Raw genomic sequence first — 17,605 nt, 5'->3', positions numbered from 1 at the left:
CAACCAGTTCTAAATTTACTAAAATGTTCATTTGAAGTATATCTCAACAACTGTAACTTACAGGTTCAAAAAATGGGAATGAAGTGCACAGATTCATCTTTAATCTTGCATGATTCCAAGTACAAATGTACTCAAATATTAAACCAAATATTTTTCTTTGACAATTTTACCAATAATGTGGTTACCTTAGAACTTCTGTAACAGAGGACTTGTGATTTTTGAGTAAGAAAATTGTGAAAACTGTATGGTGTCGTGGTAAAAGCTAGACTTCCCGCCCCCAATTTGAGTGTCAGGAAAATGGCTTTTGTATATTTTCTTATTTTATCATTTTGCTTCTAAAACTTTCTCTTAGATAATATCAGTTTACCATATCTGTCTTAATGAAGTAGTAGCTTTTTGAAATAATATTTGTTTTAGATATTTCTTAACCTGTCTCTCTCTGGGTACATAAGTAACTGTAGATGCATCTATTTGTACTTAACCACTAGTTCAGTTTGTAGCTTACAAGTATTAACTAAAATGTAGAGGTTGAGGGAATGGGAGGGGAACTGCTTCTTCCTGTTTGTGTACTGAAAAAGTCACTGCAGTTGCGCTTTCTGCATTTCAAAGGCCTTAAACTTTTGCCTTAATTTTCTTAAAATTAAGCATAACCATATGATCTGATACGCATCTGTACAACAGCTGTGTTCTGTTTCAGTTTTGAAAATGAAATTCCTAACTTGAAGAAACTTTTACTTAAATAACATGACTGACCTGGTTTGCCTTGCTTGTTTTTCTTTACCTAAGGATAGTAAGTACTTAATTTGCAAAACTGGAAAAGCTTATATTCCGGTATTTCTCTGCAGAGGGTGTGGCCAGCTTCTCAAAGGGATGTGCTGTATTTGTCTGCCATCAGAAAGATACCAGCATTCAGTGAAAATGATCCTGAAACATGGATTGTGTGCAATTTCTCTGTGGAACATGACAGTGCTCCTGTAAGTATTATTTTCATTCTGTCGAGTTCTGCTTTTAATGTGCATGTGCACTACTAGCGTGAGGGAGGTGGGGGTGTTACACAAAAATACAGTTTATTTAAACCAGGTGATACAATGACCTGATGAAGGCAATCTGAGCCAAAAGCTTTCTTGCCTTATCTCAACAGTTGACAGATCTAAGGTGTTGCAGCAGAATGGAGGCAAAATTTCTGGAGATGTGAAAACGTTTTTAAAAATTGAGGTTATTTTTTATGGAATCAAATCAATAACTCTTCCATATTGTCAGATGTAGGAGTAGGCTTGTATAATTGTAGATGTGGAATCTGTTAAACCTCCGTCTTACAAAGTTCTGCCTTGGTTCTGTCAGATAGTAGCAATGATTGTTTTCTTTGGAGTATTTATCTGCTGATTGCTATGCCATAGACTGCTTTACAAGGGAAGAGTTACTAACTGATATTTGCAAATGCTGATGCATTATTCTTTAAATGTTTTGTGACTTATTTGTTACAATAATTGAAGTAATTCACTTGTATGTATTAAGCAAGCAGAAACCTGAGATTCAGGCATTTTGGTTTAACCCTTTCCCTATTCACTATGTACCTTTTCATTTCACTCACATTCTTGTTACATCCATGTAGTGCTAGAATGCAAACTCTCAGAAGCACGGCTTCTGGAGTGTATTAGACTTCACAGTAAATTAAAATGTTAGCAGTCAAGTATGCTGAAACAAATTTAGTTTGAGGCTTACAAATGTTTCACTTTTTTGGCAGCTGAACAATCGCTGTGTCCGTGCCAAAATAAATATTGCTATGATTTGTCAGACATTAGTAAGCCCACCGGAGGGGAACAAGGAAATAAGCAGGGACAACATCCTATGCAAGATTACATATGTAGCTAATGGTAAGTCTAAAATTTTTCAGTACGACATTCATGATATATGCTAATTCTGGGGAGCTGAATACTGGCAAAAGAAAAGCTTGATGCAGTTTTCTGTTAAATTTATATATAGCATCGCACATGTGGTCTTCATATTCAAAAAGACTCGAATTAATGTGCTGCCTGAAATCAGTGAATGGGATCATTCATGTGTGGCATTCTGAGAGGAATAAATGGAAGTGGTGTGTAGCTCAGGCCTTAAGTACAGAGCCTTGGGGTGGAGGAGGGTGGACAGAACAAATGTCTGCAACTGGGATGACTTAGTCTAGCTTTTAGTTTCAGTAATAGTATGCTTTTTTAATGCATTGCTTGGTTTTTTTTTTTTTCCCGCAATTCATCTTGTTAGGCTGAAACGCTGATGATAATACAGTTCTTAGCCTCCGTGTTAAGAAGGAGCAAATACATTTTGTATGAGGATGTTTGCAAGCTGTATAATCTCGTCTGCCTTTTTCATTATTATTTTTTAACTGATAGAATCCTTGGTATTGACTGAAAAGCTATCAAAGCCATACTGTATTGTTACTGTACCCAGTATTTAGCAATGTATTGTAGTATTGGAGCTACATACTTACTAGCTCCTCTCCTGCAGCTACAAAATACTTCAAGAGTAGCTCACCTGCTTATTACTTTTAACTACCTATTACATGGCCTGCTAAAGAGTCAAAGTCTGAAAAATTGCTTCAGCAAATCTTTGCAATATAGGAATGATGTAACTTGTATTAAATCCTGTACAAATAATACCATATGGTGTTAAACTCTGGGGTAAGCTGCTTTGTCTCCTTATTAGAAGTTTCCCAATGACTTAAAAAATCCGTTTTCTTTGGTAAATTCTGAACTATGATTATATGGGAAGTGGCAGCATTTTCAGCAAAATACTTGCCATGTGCATTGAAGCGTGTTTTAGAATCAGTTTGAATTTTGTTTGAAGTGCTGTAAGAATAATTTGTAAGGCATTGGCTGTATACCAATTCTGCAGACAAATGTAGCAGTTACTGAAAAGTTAACACTGACTCCTCTTTTCTTTGAGATGGGAAGTAACTCGAGTCTCTTTTTCTGTTGTTTCTTGGAAGTCCTTAGAGAATATCATCTTCCATTGGGGCATTCCCCAAAGACTCACAACACATATATTTAATGTTTTCTAAATAGTGGCATCATAAAACTGAACTGAGCTTGAGTATTAAGGCGAGAAAGTGCTACAATATAAACTGTTAAAGGCATTAAAAAAAATAATGTGCTGATCATTGTTTTTTCCTCTTACTTCAGAAAGTCGCAGGAATAAACTTAAATTTTCTTTTCTAGCCTTTAGTGGATTTGCTGTATTTCAATGTCTGTCTTCCTATCTATGTCTAGTGAACCCAGGAGGATGGGCGCCAGCATCAGTGTTACGGGCAGTGGCAAAACGAGAATATCCAAAATTCTTGAAGCGTTTTACATCATATGTGCAAGAGAAAACAGCAGGAAAGCCTATTTTATTCTAGAGTTAGCAGGTATACATTAATTTTTTTTCATTCTTGATTCACTGTTGTAACTTTAAGGCCAAGCAGAAATATGCAATCTAGAAATGTCTTAATACTAGCATAAATTCAGTGCTTAGTTTTAATATACGTATGCAATATATTTTTTAAAACATTTGTGTAATTCATGTGTGTTATTAGTATGAAAAATAAGGGCTGCACAAGTGGAAGTATTAGTTTTTGTAGACATTTACTAGTTTTCTCTTGCAAGTTTTTGCATGCACGTCTAATTTATGTAGAAGTATAAAAGGATGAAGTATTGTTTTTTCTCAGCTGTCATAGGCATTTTACACTTGTTCTGAAAAGAATACATACTGAAGTTTCTCTAGAGCCTTATGAGGTTTTGATACCTTAAATTCTACTTACAATTGTGTATTTGATAGAATATTACGATGGTTAAAGTATTCTTTTTATATTGACAGAATGGTTTTGATCTAGGATTTTTATTAATGCAACTTTTCTGACAGACCAGTGTCAATTACTGGAGTACTTAAAAAGCTGTGACTTAAATTTTTAGCCTTTCTGATGAGCCTAAGAAAACAAAAGGGATTTATAGATGCTTTCTGAAGTCAATGGATGTATTTTAATGGTATAGTTCATTTGCCTAATCTAACAAGATTTTAACATTTAAATGATGATATGGCATTAGAAGAGCATTTCTTGATAACTTCTGGGGCTGTCTGAATCTGTCAGACATAAGCCTTAGTGCGAAGTAAGGCTTGGCTTATTTTTTTGTTAGTGTAGACTAGACTCTTGCTATGTGCTTCTTTATGTATGACTGTAGCGTCAAACTATCTAAGTCCATTTGGTAGTTACAGTATTACAGCATGATCTGAAAATGAGCTTTTATTACTCTTTCTATGCATGACATCGGCTACCTCTATTTTTGGGTTCTATTTATTATGTTAGACTCCAAAAGTCTTACTCATTTGATCTTTCTGTAACAGGTAGCCCTGTAAGGGTTCACATTTTTAATTGTATATTTTTAGAGAACTAGTGTAGGTGAACCATTAAAAACGTGGCTGTCATGAGCCAACAGTTCGAACATGATCATAAGCACTGCTGATACTATTTAGAGTGTTTAACAAGTTCTTGTTTTCCTACTAGTGTTCAAACTTTTCAGTGCTGTATTTTTATCTTTTCTTACTTGCAGTGATCAGAACAAGACTGGGTGAGCATTCCACGTTGGAGAAGTGACCATGCATCAAGCACTCCATGCTGGAAAGAAGGATCTACAGTCTTTTTATGGCCCGAGTTCTAGGCTTTGTGTACTGAAGTGAAGAAGTGTTGCAACACCATGAGGCTGAATATTTAACACTAGTTCTCTCCTGCTAACTTTTCTTGCTGAGTCAGTGTGTAATTATAAATACATGTATTGATAACATGTATATGGCTCTATTTTTATTTGCTTGCTTTAGAAGAGGAAGAACGCGTACAACTTTGAATCACCAATGTGGGTTACTGCTTAAATTTTAAACAAGTTGCAGAGTTTCACTGTCAGCCTTCCTAAGATACTCACAGTTTTTGTGCATGTCTAAAAAGCACAAAAGAAAAATGCACATATAGCATACTGTATGTGCTTTATATGCACAAAAATCTGTGTGGTATTTTCAAGGGGGGAGGGAAGGACTTCAGTAAAGCCTAGGTGGCTTACTGGCAGGTTTTGTTTTGCTTTGTATAATCATAATTTGTTGCTGCTGGTTTCTATAATGAATCATCTTGTTACATAAAATGTCAGTTAATAACTGAGGGCTGTCAATATCCTTATGACTTTGCCTTTTCTATTATCTTACTCTTATGACGATCTTTGGTTCTGAGGGAGTAAGAGCGTGAAAAGCTTTATTTTTTTCCAGATATCTTTATATTTCTATTGTATTTTTTAGTTATGTAGTATGTGCTACAGAATTTTTGTTATTAAACATAATCCAGAAATATCTAAGAATATTCTGTATGAGAGGGCAAGGGACTGCCTGAAAGCCAGAAGTCATCTGTCCATGCTATAATGTGGACTGCTTTCTTGCATGATATCCAGGGCTTTTCCAAAACTATGAGAAGGTACACTATAATATATATTGAAGTAATTTGGACTACAGAAGACAACATTCCCAGTCCAGAATGAAGATGAGTACATTATTTTCAGATCCTGCATGTGTTTTCCACATCTTAATGAAGCCATGCTATGAGGTTCATGTAGAAGATGTTTTGCCTCTTAATCAAAAAACCATCAGAGCTATAAGTTCTTACTGGAAAGTTCCCTTTAGTTGCTGTGGAAATCTAAGTGTCAGATATCTGCCTGCCTTTGATTCTGGAGGTGCTTATTAGGTGAGGACTCTGGTAGACTGGTACTGACTCTGAGGTCTTTTACCCATGTCCCATAGTTGGAAACTTCAGAGACTGCTCAGTGTTTCACTAACCTGTTTCTCGAGAAAAGAGTTTCAGATATATTTTTTCCAAAAGAAAGCTGAAAATCTTATTTGATATAGTATGGTAGGTGCCTGAAAATAAATATAATATAGTAACTTAATGAAGATTGGGCAAATGATTAAATGTGATCTGCACAGTGTTGAAAAACATCTAGAGTTGAAATCGTACATAACACATGATTACAAATGCATGCAGATTTCATGCTCCATAACTCTTCCCTGTTTATTTGCCTTTCTCTATTGGTGTGCATGGAATATGCCTTATTACAGAGTTATTCTGTTAATTTGATTATGTAGAAAAGTGCCTATATGGTAATGCTAGTAAGGCAAGTAAGATGAAAATTTGTACATGTTTACTGTATCACCAGTGAGCATTTTATATAGTGATGTTAAAAAAAAAAACAAACTTATACCTCAAATGCACTTCATCTTTTTACAATCAACCAAGCAATGGTTCATTCTACCATAGCCACTGATGGGAACTTTAAAAAAACAAAACAAAAACAAAAACAAACCATCCAAAATATAAAGAGTTTAACTCCTTATTTGCCACTTCTGGTAATTGTTGGAACACAGGTGAGTTTATTAATTTAATTGGATAGCTTTATTTTACAAAGGTATGGAAAGTTTACAAAGCAGTATATAAACTTATATCATTAGTTGCATTTGCACTAAATGTGATGTACTTTTGCGATTTATTCTGTAAATAAAATTACACTACAGATACTATTTGTAAAGAATACATTTTACTTTTAGATAAAGGCACTGCTACTTCAGTACAGCTAGCCCTGCCCAATCAGAGTTGCAAGAGGCTTCTTAAAGAGTATGGAAGGAGTTGCAAGATTGAGAAACTGGTATTAATTGACCTCTTTAAAAACAAATGAAAAAAAAGCAGTTCTCCACAGGCCTCTCAGATTGTCTGTGTGAAAGCAGCCATTAGATCCTTTGTTCTGGAAGTGACCTTGCTTTTACGGTTTTATAGAATTGGCCATGTTCCTTGAGCCCATCCCTCTTTTCAGTCACTGCCATGCTATCTGTGTGCTCTGAGCTCACTTATTCCTGTTAACAGATGGGTAGATTTATAGAGCTGCAGTGGTCTTTGCAGAAGCACCTCCTGACTCTAGAATGGATGTTTTTACAAGCTGAACCAGATTGAAGGGCTGAGAACGAAGCAGTCTTTGCTGTCAGATATCTCTGAATATCTGTGCCAGTTTGGAGAATTTGGTTGTTGCCAAACTAGATCTGAAGGAAGTGACTTGATAAACTCGCATTGGATTGAGGGTGAGATGGTCATTGTTATTCTGTCTGAGAACCTGAACATCTTATTTTGACAAATTTATCTGTGGAAAATGTGATGCACTTTGGGGAAAAAAATTACTTTTTACTTAATTGGGCTGAGCTGGCTTATATGAAGTTGTGCAGATTCTCTAATCAGATTGTCCACCTGTATTTTTGTCAAGTTGTACAGATAACACTGTATTTGAATTACCGCTGTTCATCTACAGACTTAAAACATGAATCATATTTTTGAGTACCTGGAGTGTTTAGAGTGTAACTGTTCTATAATAGCTTTATGATCCTAATGATAAGTTTTAAAAATTAAAAGAAGTTGGCTCTTCCATGTTACAATCACAAATTTAAAATCAAGTATTTAAAAGTGAAAAGTATTAAAAATGATGAAGAAAAATCCTGGTTTGTAGTTATTTTTAACTTTCAGTGCTTTGGAGAAACTTATTTAAAGCATTTTACCTTTTAACCAATTTTACATCATGGATAAACATATATACAGCATTAGAACATATGGAAGACATTTAACAGGAAAGCTGTTTGCTTGTATTACTGAGGCTACTGAAATTGAAACCAGAATGCCATGTTAGTTTATATATCAAAAAGCTCATTTTGTGCTAGCCTATCAGAGGCATGTTAAAAGATGTTCCTGTACAGTATAGTCTTCATATAGAAGAGCACTTCCAAAGTATTTCAGCTCTTGTCTTCATTTGTGCAGAATTAACAGCATTATGGAAGTTTCTGTGGGAAAAACAGAGATCCAGCACTGAGCAGTGCCCAGAGGGTAAACTTGTGGCTTTTTCTGAAGTATGAAGAATTGTTAAGAATTGAGATGAGCTTCCGTAGAGCAAGATTTCTTAATAGCAGAAATAGCTGGTGCCAGTAACAATCCTGCCTTTACCTGTTATGCAGGGATTTCTACTTTTTATATATTAATCAATACGTTGTAGAAACCTTACAAGTATGCAAGATTGGAAGAACAGTTTGAAATAGCAGAAGGCATTACTTGCACAGAAAAAAAAAACTAACTTAAGCTCAGCTGCATCAGGCCTCGGGTAATATATTGCAACAAATACGGAGTCCTGAGGGTAAGCCCTGCCTGTGAAGAACGCAGCTACTTTATCTGACAAAAAGAAACCCCTCAAAATAAAATAAAAAGAATACAGCCGCATTCTTGGTCCCATAAGTTATGCTTGTAACTTAAAAAAATGTGTCTTTTCCAGTAAGGAGAGGTTGAGCATTTCTGTAGCTGTATAACTACAATACAATCTCACCGTAGATATAATGAATGGTAATTAGGGTTATGCCATGCAATTTACCAGTGTGTATTACTAATTGTATTGCTGTTTTCTTAGTCTCCAGCTATAAAAGCTAAGTTTCATAGGAGGAGAAAAGTGTATTTCATTAGATAAAAGAAAGGAATGCACTTGGAGCATTGGGTGCCTGCAAGTGTCCCATTTTTCTTCAGCTGTAACCACTGATGTAGTCAGCTTTTTTCTCTGCACACCTGCCTCTTCTATGCATACACTACAGCTAGAATAAGGAAGACTGGTAATGTGGAATGATGCAGTTTTTAAGGTTTAAACTAATTTTCCTTAGAACTATTTTAAATAATCATTTTTATTTTGGGGAACAGACCAAGCAATAGTCAGATCAATTGTCATCTAAAGTGCAAAAACTTCAATTATGAACTTTCCATTTAGTCTTCTTTCGCTTGAGCTGGTCTGCCTGAAATTCCATGTGGGATTTTCCCCTCTGTCACCATTAGATTAACACCAACACTCTCCAATTTGCTTGCCCCTCCACTTGGTAATTCACCTTCCAAGTTTCTTTCTAAGTGAGTTCCTTCCAGATGCAATGGGAAGGAGCTGCCTACCTGCTGTTTCTATGTGGCTTTGTACTACAACTACCAACCCTTGGAAAAGCTGGTGTACAACGTTCAGCTTTTCTGATCCATCTGACTTTTTTCTAAAATCTCCTGTCACAAGAGACAAGCCATGGATCATGGAAGTCAGTGGCAAACAATTCCTAACCAAGGGTTACGGTGGCAGGATATGACAACAGCCCTGAGGATTCCCACCCGCTGGGGTGGGACCGTGGCTGAATCACTGAGCAACCTGACAAGTTCAGCTCCCGGGCACAGGCAGAGCTTTGGGACCTACCCTTCACCCCCGGGAAGTTGTAAGCCTTGAAGCCTGTAACAGTATGACACAGAATTCCAGAAGCCCAGGATGGTGTGCTGTCTGACGATGAGAGCGAGTCATGCCTGAGTATGAACAAAAGAATTGTAGGTGTTTCTGTACCCCTCAGAAAATATTTCCAGTGTAGGTCACACAGGTCACCTCATTGCTTGCACCCTGTTGGAAACCATCACTATTGTATTCAATGAACAGCGTTCTCCAGCCGCTGTCAAGTTCTCGGTTGTCCCCATGCCCCATACATAGAGCCTGCATCGGTGGAACGCTTGAGACACTGCACTGGGTGAGCGCTAATCCAGTTGTCATGGCTTGTCCAAATTTCAGTGTTGAAAACGTAGCTGTTAACTTAAAAGGCTTTGATTTTTTGAAGCTTTTTGTGGGAGTGGTCTTTGCCTTTAGTTGTTATGTAGAGTTGTGTGGTGCAAAAGGGAGTATCTCTGACAGGTTGGTACATTTTAGTAATGGTTTGTAAAGCGGCTGCCTTCTGTAAAGAACTCGAGAAATTTAAATACAATTCTGTATCTTTGTTGTTTTTCCCAACCTTTTTTTTGCTTATGCCGAACTTGAAAACTCTCAAACCTAATTCAAATATCATTGAAATATAAGGAGGGTAACTAACCATCCTACTACCAAGAGAGGTGCTAAAAAAAATCATCACTAGTTCAATTAGCAGCTATACGATGCTCTTAATTGTTTAATGTGTTTATTTTCAATATTGCTGCCAGGTGTGAGAAGTCTAATAATAAAAACCCCATGAAATTTACTGCTTTCTCATTGAGATTGACATACCCAACTTCAGTCCAAAAGATGGAACAGCATTAAAGGATTTGAAAACCTCTTGCAATTGTAATATTGCTAAATTTTTTTCCAATTATCACTTATTCTACTGGAATTGTATCAAGAACAGTTGATACACTATAAGTATATCACTCTAAAGTATCTTGTGTCCTAGCTGTTCCTGTTACATATGCTTTATCTACTACTAGGTATCTACATATCTACTTTACTACTTTATTGTAGGAAGGATTATACTTGCACTTTCATACTGTGTAGTTCCTGGGATTATGCACGTGTTAAAAAACACCTCCTGCGTTAAAGGATATTAATGTCATGTATTACTTAAAAGAAAAATTTTGGATGACTAGGTAGGAAACACAAACGATGCTTTAAAAAAAAAAAACCAGAAAGCAGCACCGGGATGCTGGTACACTGAAGGATGAATTCCAGCAAGTCTGATGTTCTTGGATTATCAGGCAACATGCTCTATACCAGGTAACTTCCCAAAAAGAGGAGGAGAACTACCAACATTAGCAATCACTGATGTTTTGAATGGCATTCATCTAAAGTGTCCACTTTTGTTCACATCCACAAGTTGAAGGAAAAAACACTCAGTAATTCCAACTGACAAAACTGATACATAGTCCTTTATTCCCCTCTCCCTGTTTTGATTTGCTCTCAAAAGGCTTTATAGAACAACACCCTCGTCAGGAACACTAACAAAACCAATGACGTGACTGCCCAGCTTTTCAATCACATTAGCCTTTTGGGGTCAATTTTTTCCAGGTGTACTAGAGGCTTCAGTTGCTCAGCAAAGTTCCTCATGTCATCAGAGACGACGTCCTGTCCCGCTGGCGCTACCACGTTGAGCTCCACCAGGTAGGAGAGGGAGAGCGGCTCGATGCTCTCCGTGTTCCCCGGCATCAGGATGCGGAAGATCTTGTACACCACGATCTTCATGATGCCCTTGCGGAACACGTGCCCTTTGGCCACAAACTCGTGGTCCATGCGGAAGCCCATCTCCACCAGGAAGTCCGTCAGGTTGTCCGAAGTGGCGATGTCTACGCAGTTGCGCACCAGCGCGTGGCGGTTCTTGTCGCCGATTTCCGGCTGGCCCAGGTACCGCAGGTGCCAGGGCATCCCGCTTTTGTCCATGGACCGCCGGGCCCGCAGCACGAAGGGGCTGGCCTGCTGCCCCTTCAGCAGGAACACCATCTCATGGTCCAGGAAGGTCTCGGGCTCCATGTTGTCGCACAGGCCGCGCAGGCGGTGCAGCAGGCTCTCCAGGCTCTGGTCCAGAACGCTGCCTGCGGCGGGCGGAGACAGCCCCTCGGTCACCCTCTCGCCCCTCCCGCCTGAGGGGGCGGGGGGGGCTTTCGCCACAGCCTGGCCCCCCTCAGCCCCCTCACACCCGGCTCCCCGCGGGCGGCCCCGCGGCCCAGGCGGCAGCGGCCGGCAGGCCCCGCGCCCCGCCGGGCGCTTTGCCGCCTGCCTGCCGTCCCGCCCCGCCGCTTACCTTGGAGCAGGTACTCCATCATGTTGATGGTGCCGCCCGTGACGGGCATCATGGTGACGGGGGGCGCCTCCATGCTGCGGGCCGGGCCGGGCCGCGCCGAGCCGGCGGCGGGGCTGAGGGCAGGCGGCGGGAGGGAGCGGCGGGCAGGCGGCGGGGGCGGCAGCGCCGCCTGGCGGCCTGGCGGTGCCGCCGGCGCCCTGAGGCCTCTCGAGGTGCGGGGCGCGGCGGCGATGGCCGGCCCTGGCGCCGAGGCCGCCCCGCGGGTGGCGGGACGCCCTGCCCGCCCTTTGGGAGGCCTCACCTCGGTGGCCAGGCGGAGGGGGGCGGGAGGCCGAGGGGCGGGACCGGCCGAGCTGGGGGCAGCGGCTCGGGTCAGCGGGAGCCGCTCAGCCACGGCGCGGTGCCCGCCCCTTGGTTCCCTGCGCAGGGAAAGGTGGACGCGTAAAAATTTGTCGAAAATTTTCGTCAGAAGTATCCCGGTTTGTCCCTTGCCGCGCTGGCCCGGGGGAAGGCCCAACGGCAAGAGGGGTCGGGGCAGCGGGATGGGGCCGGCCGGTGTGGGGGTGTTCAGGCCCCTGCCGCAGTTTGGGTGGCAGGTTGTTACCGGGGGTGAAACGGGAACGGCACCCCGGTTTGGGAAGGCAGAAATCCTGCCCGTCGGGTTTCTCAGCCGGACGTTGACTGTTTTGCATGCTTCTCACTAGACGGAAAAGCTGCCTTTTTGAAAAAAGTAGCGGAAATGCGCACTCCATGTCAGTTAAATTCAGTCGAAGTGTACAGTTATAAATTCTGTTTTTTCCTTATCTCTTCTTATAACATGCCTTCATGCCGCATGGAAAGTAAACTGCATTTCCTTTATCAGTACCTTTACACAGCCGTGGTGAACCCTCGCCTCCCCAGAATAAACTGCGTAAGTACCAGCACAAGCCAAACGCCTGCAAATCAGAAGTGGCATAAGCCTACCCTCCCAGGGCAGTAATGATTTGTTTCAGCCCTATGATACGGGAGCTAGCTTGGAGCACAGCCATGCAGTTGAAGTGGGGTCACTTCAGGGACACAGTGCAATCCAGGAGGGACCTGATGGTTGCTGAAGCTGCGATGGTGTGTTACCCATGGATGTACTTCCCCAATTGTGGGTAAGAGGTCTCTGTTGAAATAGAGGAAGAAAATCATCAACAAAACATTTGTGTAATGGCTGAAAAGCTTCCTTGTGGTTCTAAGAGCGAAAAATAGGTTTTCTCTTCTATACAAATCAGCTTTAGTTAATGTGGTCATAGTACAGTTAGAATGAAAGAATATATAGAGAGAAAGATAGCTAGGAAAAGTAAAAATGAGTCCAAAATGCGTCTAGTGTTTCCCAAGAGATAGTTTATGAGCTTTGCTTCATTCTGTGGTGTTACAGGTTATCTCTTCTGCCCAGCTAAGGTGCATGATAACGTTACTACAAAGGCCTAAAAAGAACATAAGAGGATGTCTTCTTGTCTTTTTTGAAATGCAAATCCTTTTAAATTCCCCAGTTGCAGTTCTGCGCTGTAGCCTGGGGAGCCATGCAGTAGCACAATGCAGAAAACAAACATTACCCCAAACTGGGCAAACCCCTTGTACGACCAGACAAAACAGGTGAGCCAAAATTGGCTTTTTCAAGCACACAGGGCATCTCCAGATCCCCTCGCCAGGTGTGTAAAGACAGCGATGACACAGTCCCGCAGCTGCTGAACTGCTTGTCACCGTGGGCTTGGAGGGTCTATAGTGCAGCTCCATTCCCTGAAGGTATCTTAATAACGAACCTTTTTCTGCACTTGTTGAAGATAAGATGCAGCAGACACAAAAGGCAGTTGGTCAGACAGATGGAGGAGGTGGAGAGAAACAGAGAAGTGGAGGGTAAACATGTTATTCCCAGCCACCTACCTAAGTTCTGTTCAACTGCCTTTAAAACCCTCCTTGTATACCTGTCTGTGTCAGAGAAATGGGATGCCTGCGCGGGGCCAGGCCTTTATCTCAGCTCTGTATCACCGCATTTCAGGTGCACAGACCAGAGCCCTCCCTGCAGGGCTCCTGCATGGAAACATCTGGTGACATGTATGATCCAGCCGTGTTCACGCATTGAAATAGTACCAACAGTAGGGAGGCTCCATTAGAGATGTGAACTGGATGTAAAGGTTTTTTTTCTTCCTCGTTACTAAAACGTGAGGTTTTTTTAACTCTCATCTCACAGACTTGGGGTCTGAATCCCTGTGTTGTCACCTTTATCAATCAAAATTGCTTTCAGACTAAGCATACAGCACTCTCCATTCACTGATGGTGAATTTGGAGCAAAAAGCCTTCCACCCCACAACTCTGTGTGTGAGCTTGTTGAAATTAATTACTCCGTTCAGTTATTATATAACAGGCAGTTTATGTAAGAAGTTCCTTGCATAATTCACATTTTTAAAAGTTGTTGAAATAATTTCAAGGCTAGGATTACTCATTAAGTGATTTTTCTGTCTCAGCAGGTAACTCAAGGATGTTGGGTTGTTCTTAGCCATTTCACCACAAGCGGTGATGTGTCAATAGCTGGGGGACTATCTTAAATAAAGGGACTACATAAGCTTATAGCATAAAGACAGAGAAAACAACACACATCAGGTAATTGATGGCTTATTATCACCCTCAATATAATGCACGTTATGATTTATTCTTCTCCACATTGCAAAGCAGGAAAATTTTTCAAGCGAGAGAGTTCAATGAGCTGGCCAGTCTAGTGGCGTCCAGACTTGGCCTTGTTCCTAAACTCATATTGCCAAAGCAAAAACTAAAGTTGCATGTAGTTTTATATGCTATGTGACTGCGTCCCCTGGATTTTAAATGACCAATTTTGGGTGCTTTGTTAAATATTGAAAGAAGCTGCTGTGAGAACATTTCTTTAGTGAGTGTCCATTTAGACTTACCCAGAAACAATGGTCTCTGGGGAAAGCCAAGATTATTCCTGAAAAAGTGCAATTCTGCTTAGCCAGAAACTCTGCCGACAGCGGTGTCTCTCTGTGTGCCCAATCGACCTGCCCATTTTTTTCACTAATGAAGCACTGTTTTAGAGCCAGTATTCCCAAAAGTTGAGCTAATTTTAAGTCTTTTAGTGTCATTAAACATGGGCTACTCACAGAGATCTGTGACAGCTCTCACATATAAAAGAAGGGGACTGATCTGGACTGCTGTATGTACTGTTACACTGCTACCTGGCTTGTTTCAAGTACCTTTGTTAAAAAAGTTTTATCCTTGGCAGCATAGTTATACCAGTGCACAGTGTATAAAGCAGGCTTGCTTGGGTGTGGGCTATGGGCGAAACACTGACCGAGCAACCAGTGCTGGGCAAAAGAAGGTAGCAACATTGCCTGCTTGTTTTGAGGGTGAAGTGAGGTTTTCAAGGCAACTTTACATGGTGACTGGCTCCATGCAAGACCACTTGTCTGAGATTGTGGGTTGATGATGATGCAGCCTATGGCATACATGTACTATAGGATTGCCTTCCATTTGTTCTTGGAGACCAGCGTTTCATCACAGGGGAAGTGGGAAGCAATTTGGCAAACCCTGTCATGGTACCAGGTGGAGAGCTAGAAGATAAAGACACGTGTGGCTTGTCTTGCTCTGAGCTTGGCAGAATTGCCTAAGTCTGGTCTTTCACCTGTAGTCCTAGAAGAGACTGGACATTGGTGTAATTTTTATGCCATGGTTATTTCATCCTGGTGTTCTAGCTTATGAAAATGGGCTGATCTTGTACAATTCTTCTCTGGAAGAATGAAGTAGGTAAGGAAGAAATTCTTCCTGATGAGGGTGGTGAGACACTGTAACAGGTTGTCCAGAGAAGTTGTGGATGGCCCATCCCTGTAAGTGTTCGAGACCAGGCTGGACAGGGCTTTGAACGACCTGACCTAGTGAAAGGTGTCCCTGCCCATGGCAGAGGGGTTGGACTAGGTGGTATTTAAATGTCCCTTCCAACCCGAACCATTCTGTGATTCTGACAGCAGGTCTTTATTTGGCTGTTGTGGATCTCAGCAGATACTGGCACCAAGATCTACTTTTTCTGGTTGGTACAGGCTTTGGCTGGGATGCATTTAATTGTCTTCATAGCAGCCCGTATGGGGCTGTGTTTTGGATTTGTGACTTGATAACACAGCAGTCTTTTTGGCTGTTGCTGAGCAGGGTTTGGCAGCATCAAGGTTTCCTTCTTCTGCTTCTTTTTTGCCTGCACCCCCCACAATGAGTAGGCTGGTGGGGTGGAAGAGGTTGGGAGGGGACATAGCCAGGACAGCTGACCCCAACTGACCAAAGGGATATTCCATGCTGTATGGTGTTGTGTCCAGCACTAAAAGCTCAGGGAAGGAATGAGAAAGGGAGGATGTTTGTGGTTAGGGCATTTGTCTTCCCAAATAACTGTTAGCGTGCTGAGGCCCTGCCTGCTGCTGGGAAGTGGTGAATAAATTCCTTATTTTGCTTTGCATGTGCAGCTTCATTTTACCCATTAAACAAGTCTTTATCTCAATCCATGAGTTGTCTCACTTTTACCCTTCTGCTTCTCTCCCCATCCTGCTAGGGTGGGGTGAGCAAGCAGCTGGGTCCACCCACCATGTTTTTCTAGAAGGCCTGAGTCTTACTGGGAATGCTGCTGCGTTGGGGGAACACCTGTGAAAGCCAGGGCTAAAGCCCCTGGTGGCCCCTCGGGTAGAAGAAGAAGCAGACTGAACATAAAACCAGTGGTGAAGATGGGACACTAGGTAATTTTGGGTAGTGTAATAGACTGCAAAAGCCCTAGAGCATTGTAGAGATAAGGTTAGTTCCAGAGGCAGGCCTCCTCCCAGAGGCAGGCCTCCTCCCAGAGGCTGGCACACCAAGGTGAGCCCCGGGCCAGCAGCGATCTCTAGGCAGGAAGCCAAGGTACAGAATTGTCATCGCTAGGAGTGTCACTGGATGCATAGCACTTGTAATGGCCTTGTGTCTGAGGTAAGATGACTCTGCTAGGAATATGAGCTTCCCCTTGAGGCAACAGAGAGGATCTGTGGAGCAGAGAAACTGTTGCTGTAACAAGGACACCGCCTGAAAACCAAACCATCGTCATCTCCTTTCAGCAGGTGTCATTGTGCAATGTAAACCTCCCCTAGCCAAAGCCAAAGGGAGAGAGCTAAGAGGACACAACCCCAAAAATGTTATGTCCCAAGAGGTGGAGATAATGATGTATCTTAAAAGCACTGTGAGCAGCAAGAGCTATCACTCCATCCCAAACATCAGCTGAAAGGCGTGGGAGGATGGACCATCTACCACAGCTTTTCTCAGAGCCGTTTCCACCTTACGAGCAGAGTTCAAACCAAGGATGGAAATTGTCCCCAGTGCTGTGTATAGACACACCTGGAGCCCACATACACTTGACTGCTTCAATGAGAAAGCGAGATCTTTTCTGGGCACCGCTGTGCCTGCTCAGCAATGCCTGTGCAGGGGCCCTTGCTGGCACACCACCGTCCCATCTCCAAAGCAGCATCCGCTACAGGCTTCTTGTATCACTGCTACATTCAGCATGAGCAGGGTTTGGTTTTTTCATCCCCACATTGCCTGAGCAGAAGCTGCTCCTCCAGTCAGGAAGATTAGGTAAGGCACACTTCATTGATAACATCTTGTTCTGGCTAAGACAAATCAAAGTGCACAACAATTCTGTAATTAGAGACAGCTGCAGCTGCAGAACTTCAGGCCTCACAGCTCTGAAACTTTCATGTCAGGCAGCAGGGAGGGGACTGGTGTAGAACAGGGGTAAAATAGATTCAGGACGCAGAGAAGAACGGAGGTAATCGAGGTGAAGCGAGAAGCAAGCTAGTTACCAGAGTCAAATACACTATTTTGACTATTTTTATTTTTTTCTAAGGTTTTAAAATATTTGGAAAACTATATAAATTGTAGTAGTATAGAATTGTATAGAATTTAATAGAATTTAAGTTGGCACAGCTTTAGAAACTTGATT

At 41.7% G+C, this 17,605-nt stretch overlaps 2 protein-coding genes across 3 annotated transcripts in view; one reads left to right on the top strand and one right to left on the bottom strand.

The window, feature by feature from the left end:
- The window catches only part of CERT1 (ceramide transporter 1), a 73,722-nt gene extending 66,188 nt beyond the window's left edge, over nucleotides 1–7,534 (top strand). For both annotated transcript variants that reach the window (XM_054184691.1, XM_054184692.1), the window contains 4 exons: nucleotides 846–974; nucleotides 1,745–1,874; nucleotides 3,261–3,397; nucleotides 4,578–7,534. In XM_054184691.1, coding sequence (XP_054040666.1) covers nucleotides 846–974; nucleotides 1,745–1,874; nucleotides 3,261–3,388 — 387 coding nt within the window. In that variant the 3' untranslated portion in view covers nucleotides 3,389–3,397; nucleotides 4,578–7,534. The remainder of the gene's footprint in view (nucleotides 1–845; nucleotides 975–1,744; nucleotides 1,875–3,260; nucleotides 3,398–4,577) is intronic.
- Nucleotides 7,535–10,727: 3,193 nt separating this feature from the next.
- MED18 (mediator complex subunit 18) lies at nucleotides 10,728–11,764 on the bottom strand. Its single transcript, XM_054184693.1, has 2 exons — nucleotides 11,626–11,764; nucleotides 10,728–11,416 (listed from the first exon to the last, which is right to left on the bottom strand). The coding sequence occupies exons 1-2, from the start codon at nucleotides 11,696–11,698 to the stop codon at nucleotides 10,863–10,865; spliced, it is 627 nt and encodes a 208-aa protein (XP_054040668.1). The 5' UTR covers nucleotides 11,699–11,764; the 3' UTR covers nucleotides 10,728–10,862.
- Nucleotides 11,765–17,605: the final 5,841 nt, after the last annotated feature.

This window comes from Rissa tridactyla, chromosome Z, assembly GCF_028500815.1.
Source record: "Rissa tridactyla isolate bRisTri1 chromosome Z, bRisTri1.patW.cur.20221130, whole genome shotgun sequence".
NCBI lineage: Eukaryota > Metazoa > Chordata > Aves > Charadriiformes > Laridae > Rissa > Rissa tridactyla.
This window is presented reverse-complemented; position numbering and strand designations above follow the sequence as displayed.

What these genes read in the sequence shown, in the direction of transcription:
- MED18 (XM_054184693.1), bottom strand. Translation starts at nt 11,698, where the DNA reads ATGGAGGCGCCCCCCGTCACCATGATGCCCGTCACGGGCGGCACCATC. An exon ending in GATGGAGTACCTGCTCCAAG is followed by an intron (nt 11,417 to 11,625) that starts GTAAGCGGCGGG and finishes CGCCCGCCGCAG; the next exon opens with GCAGCGTTCTGGACCAGAGC.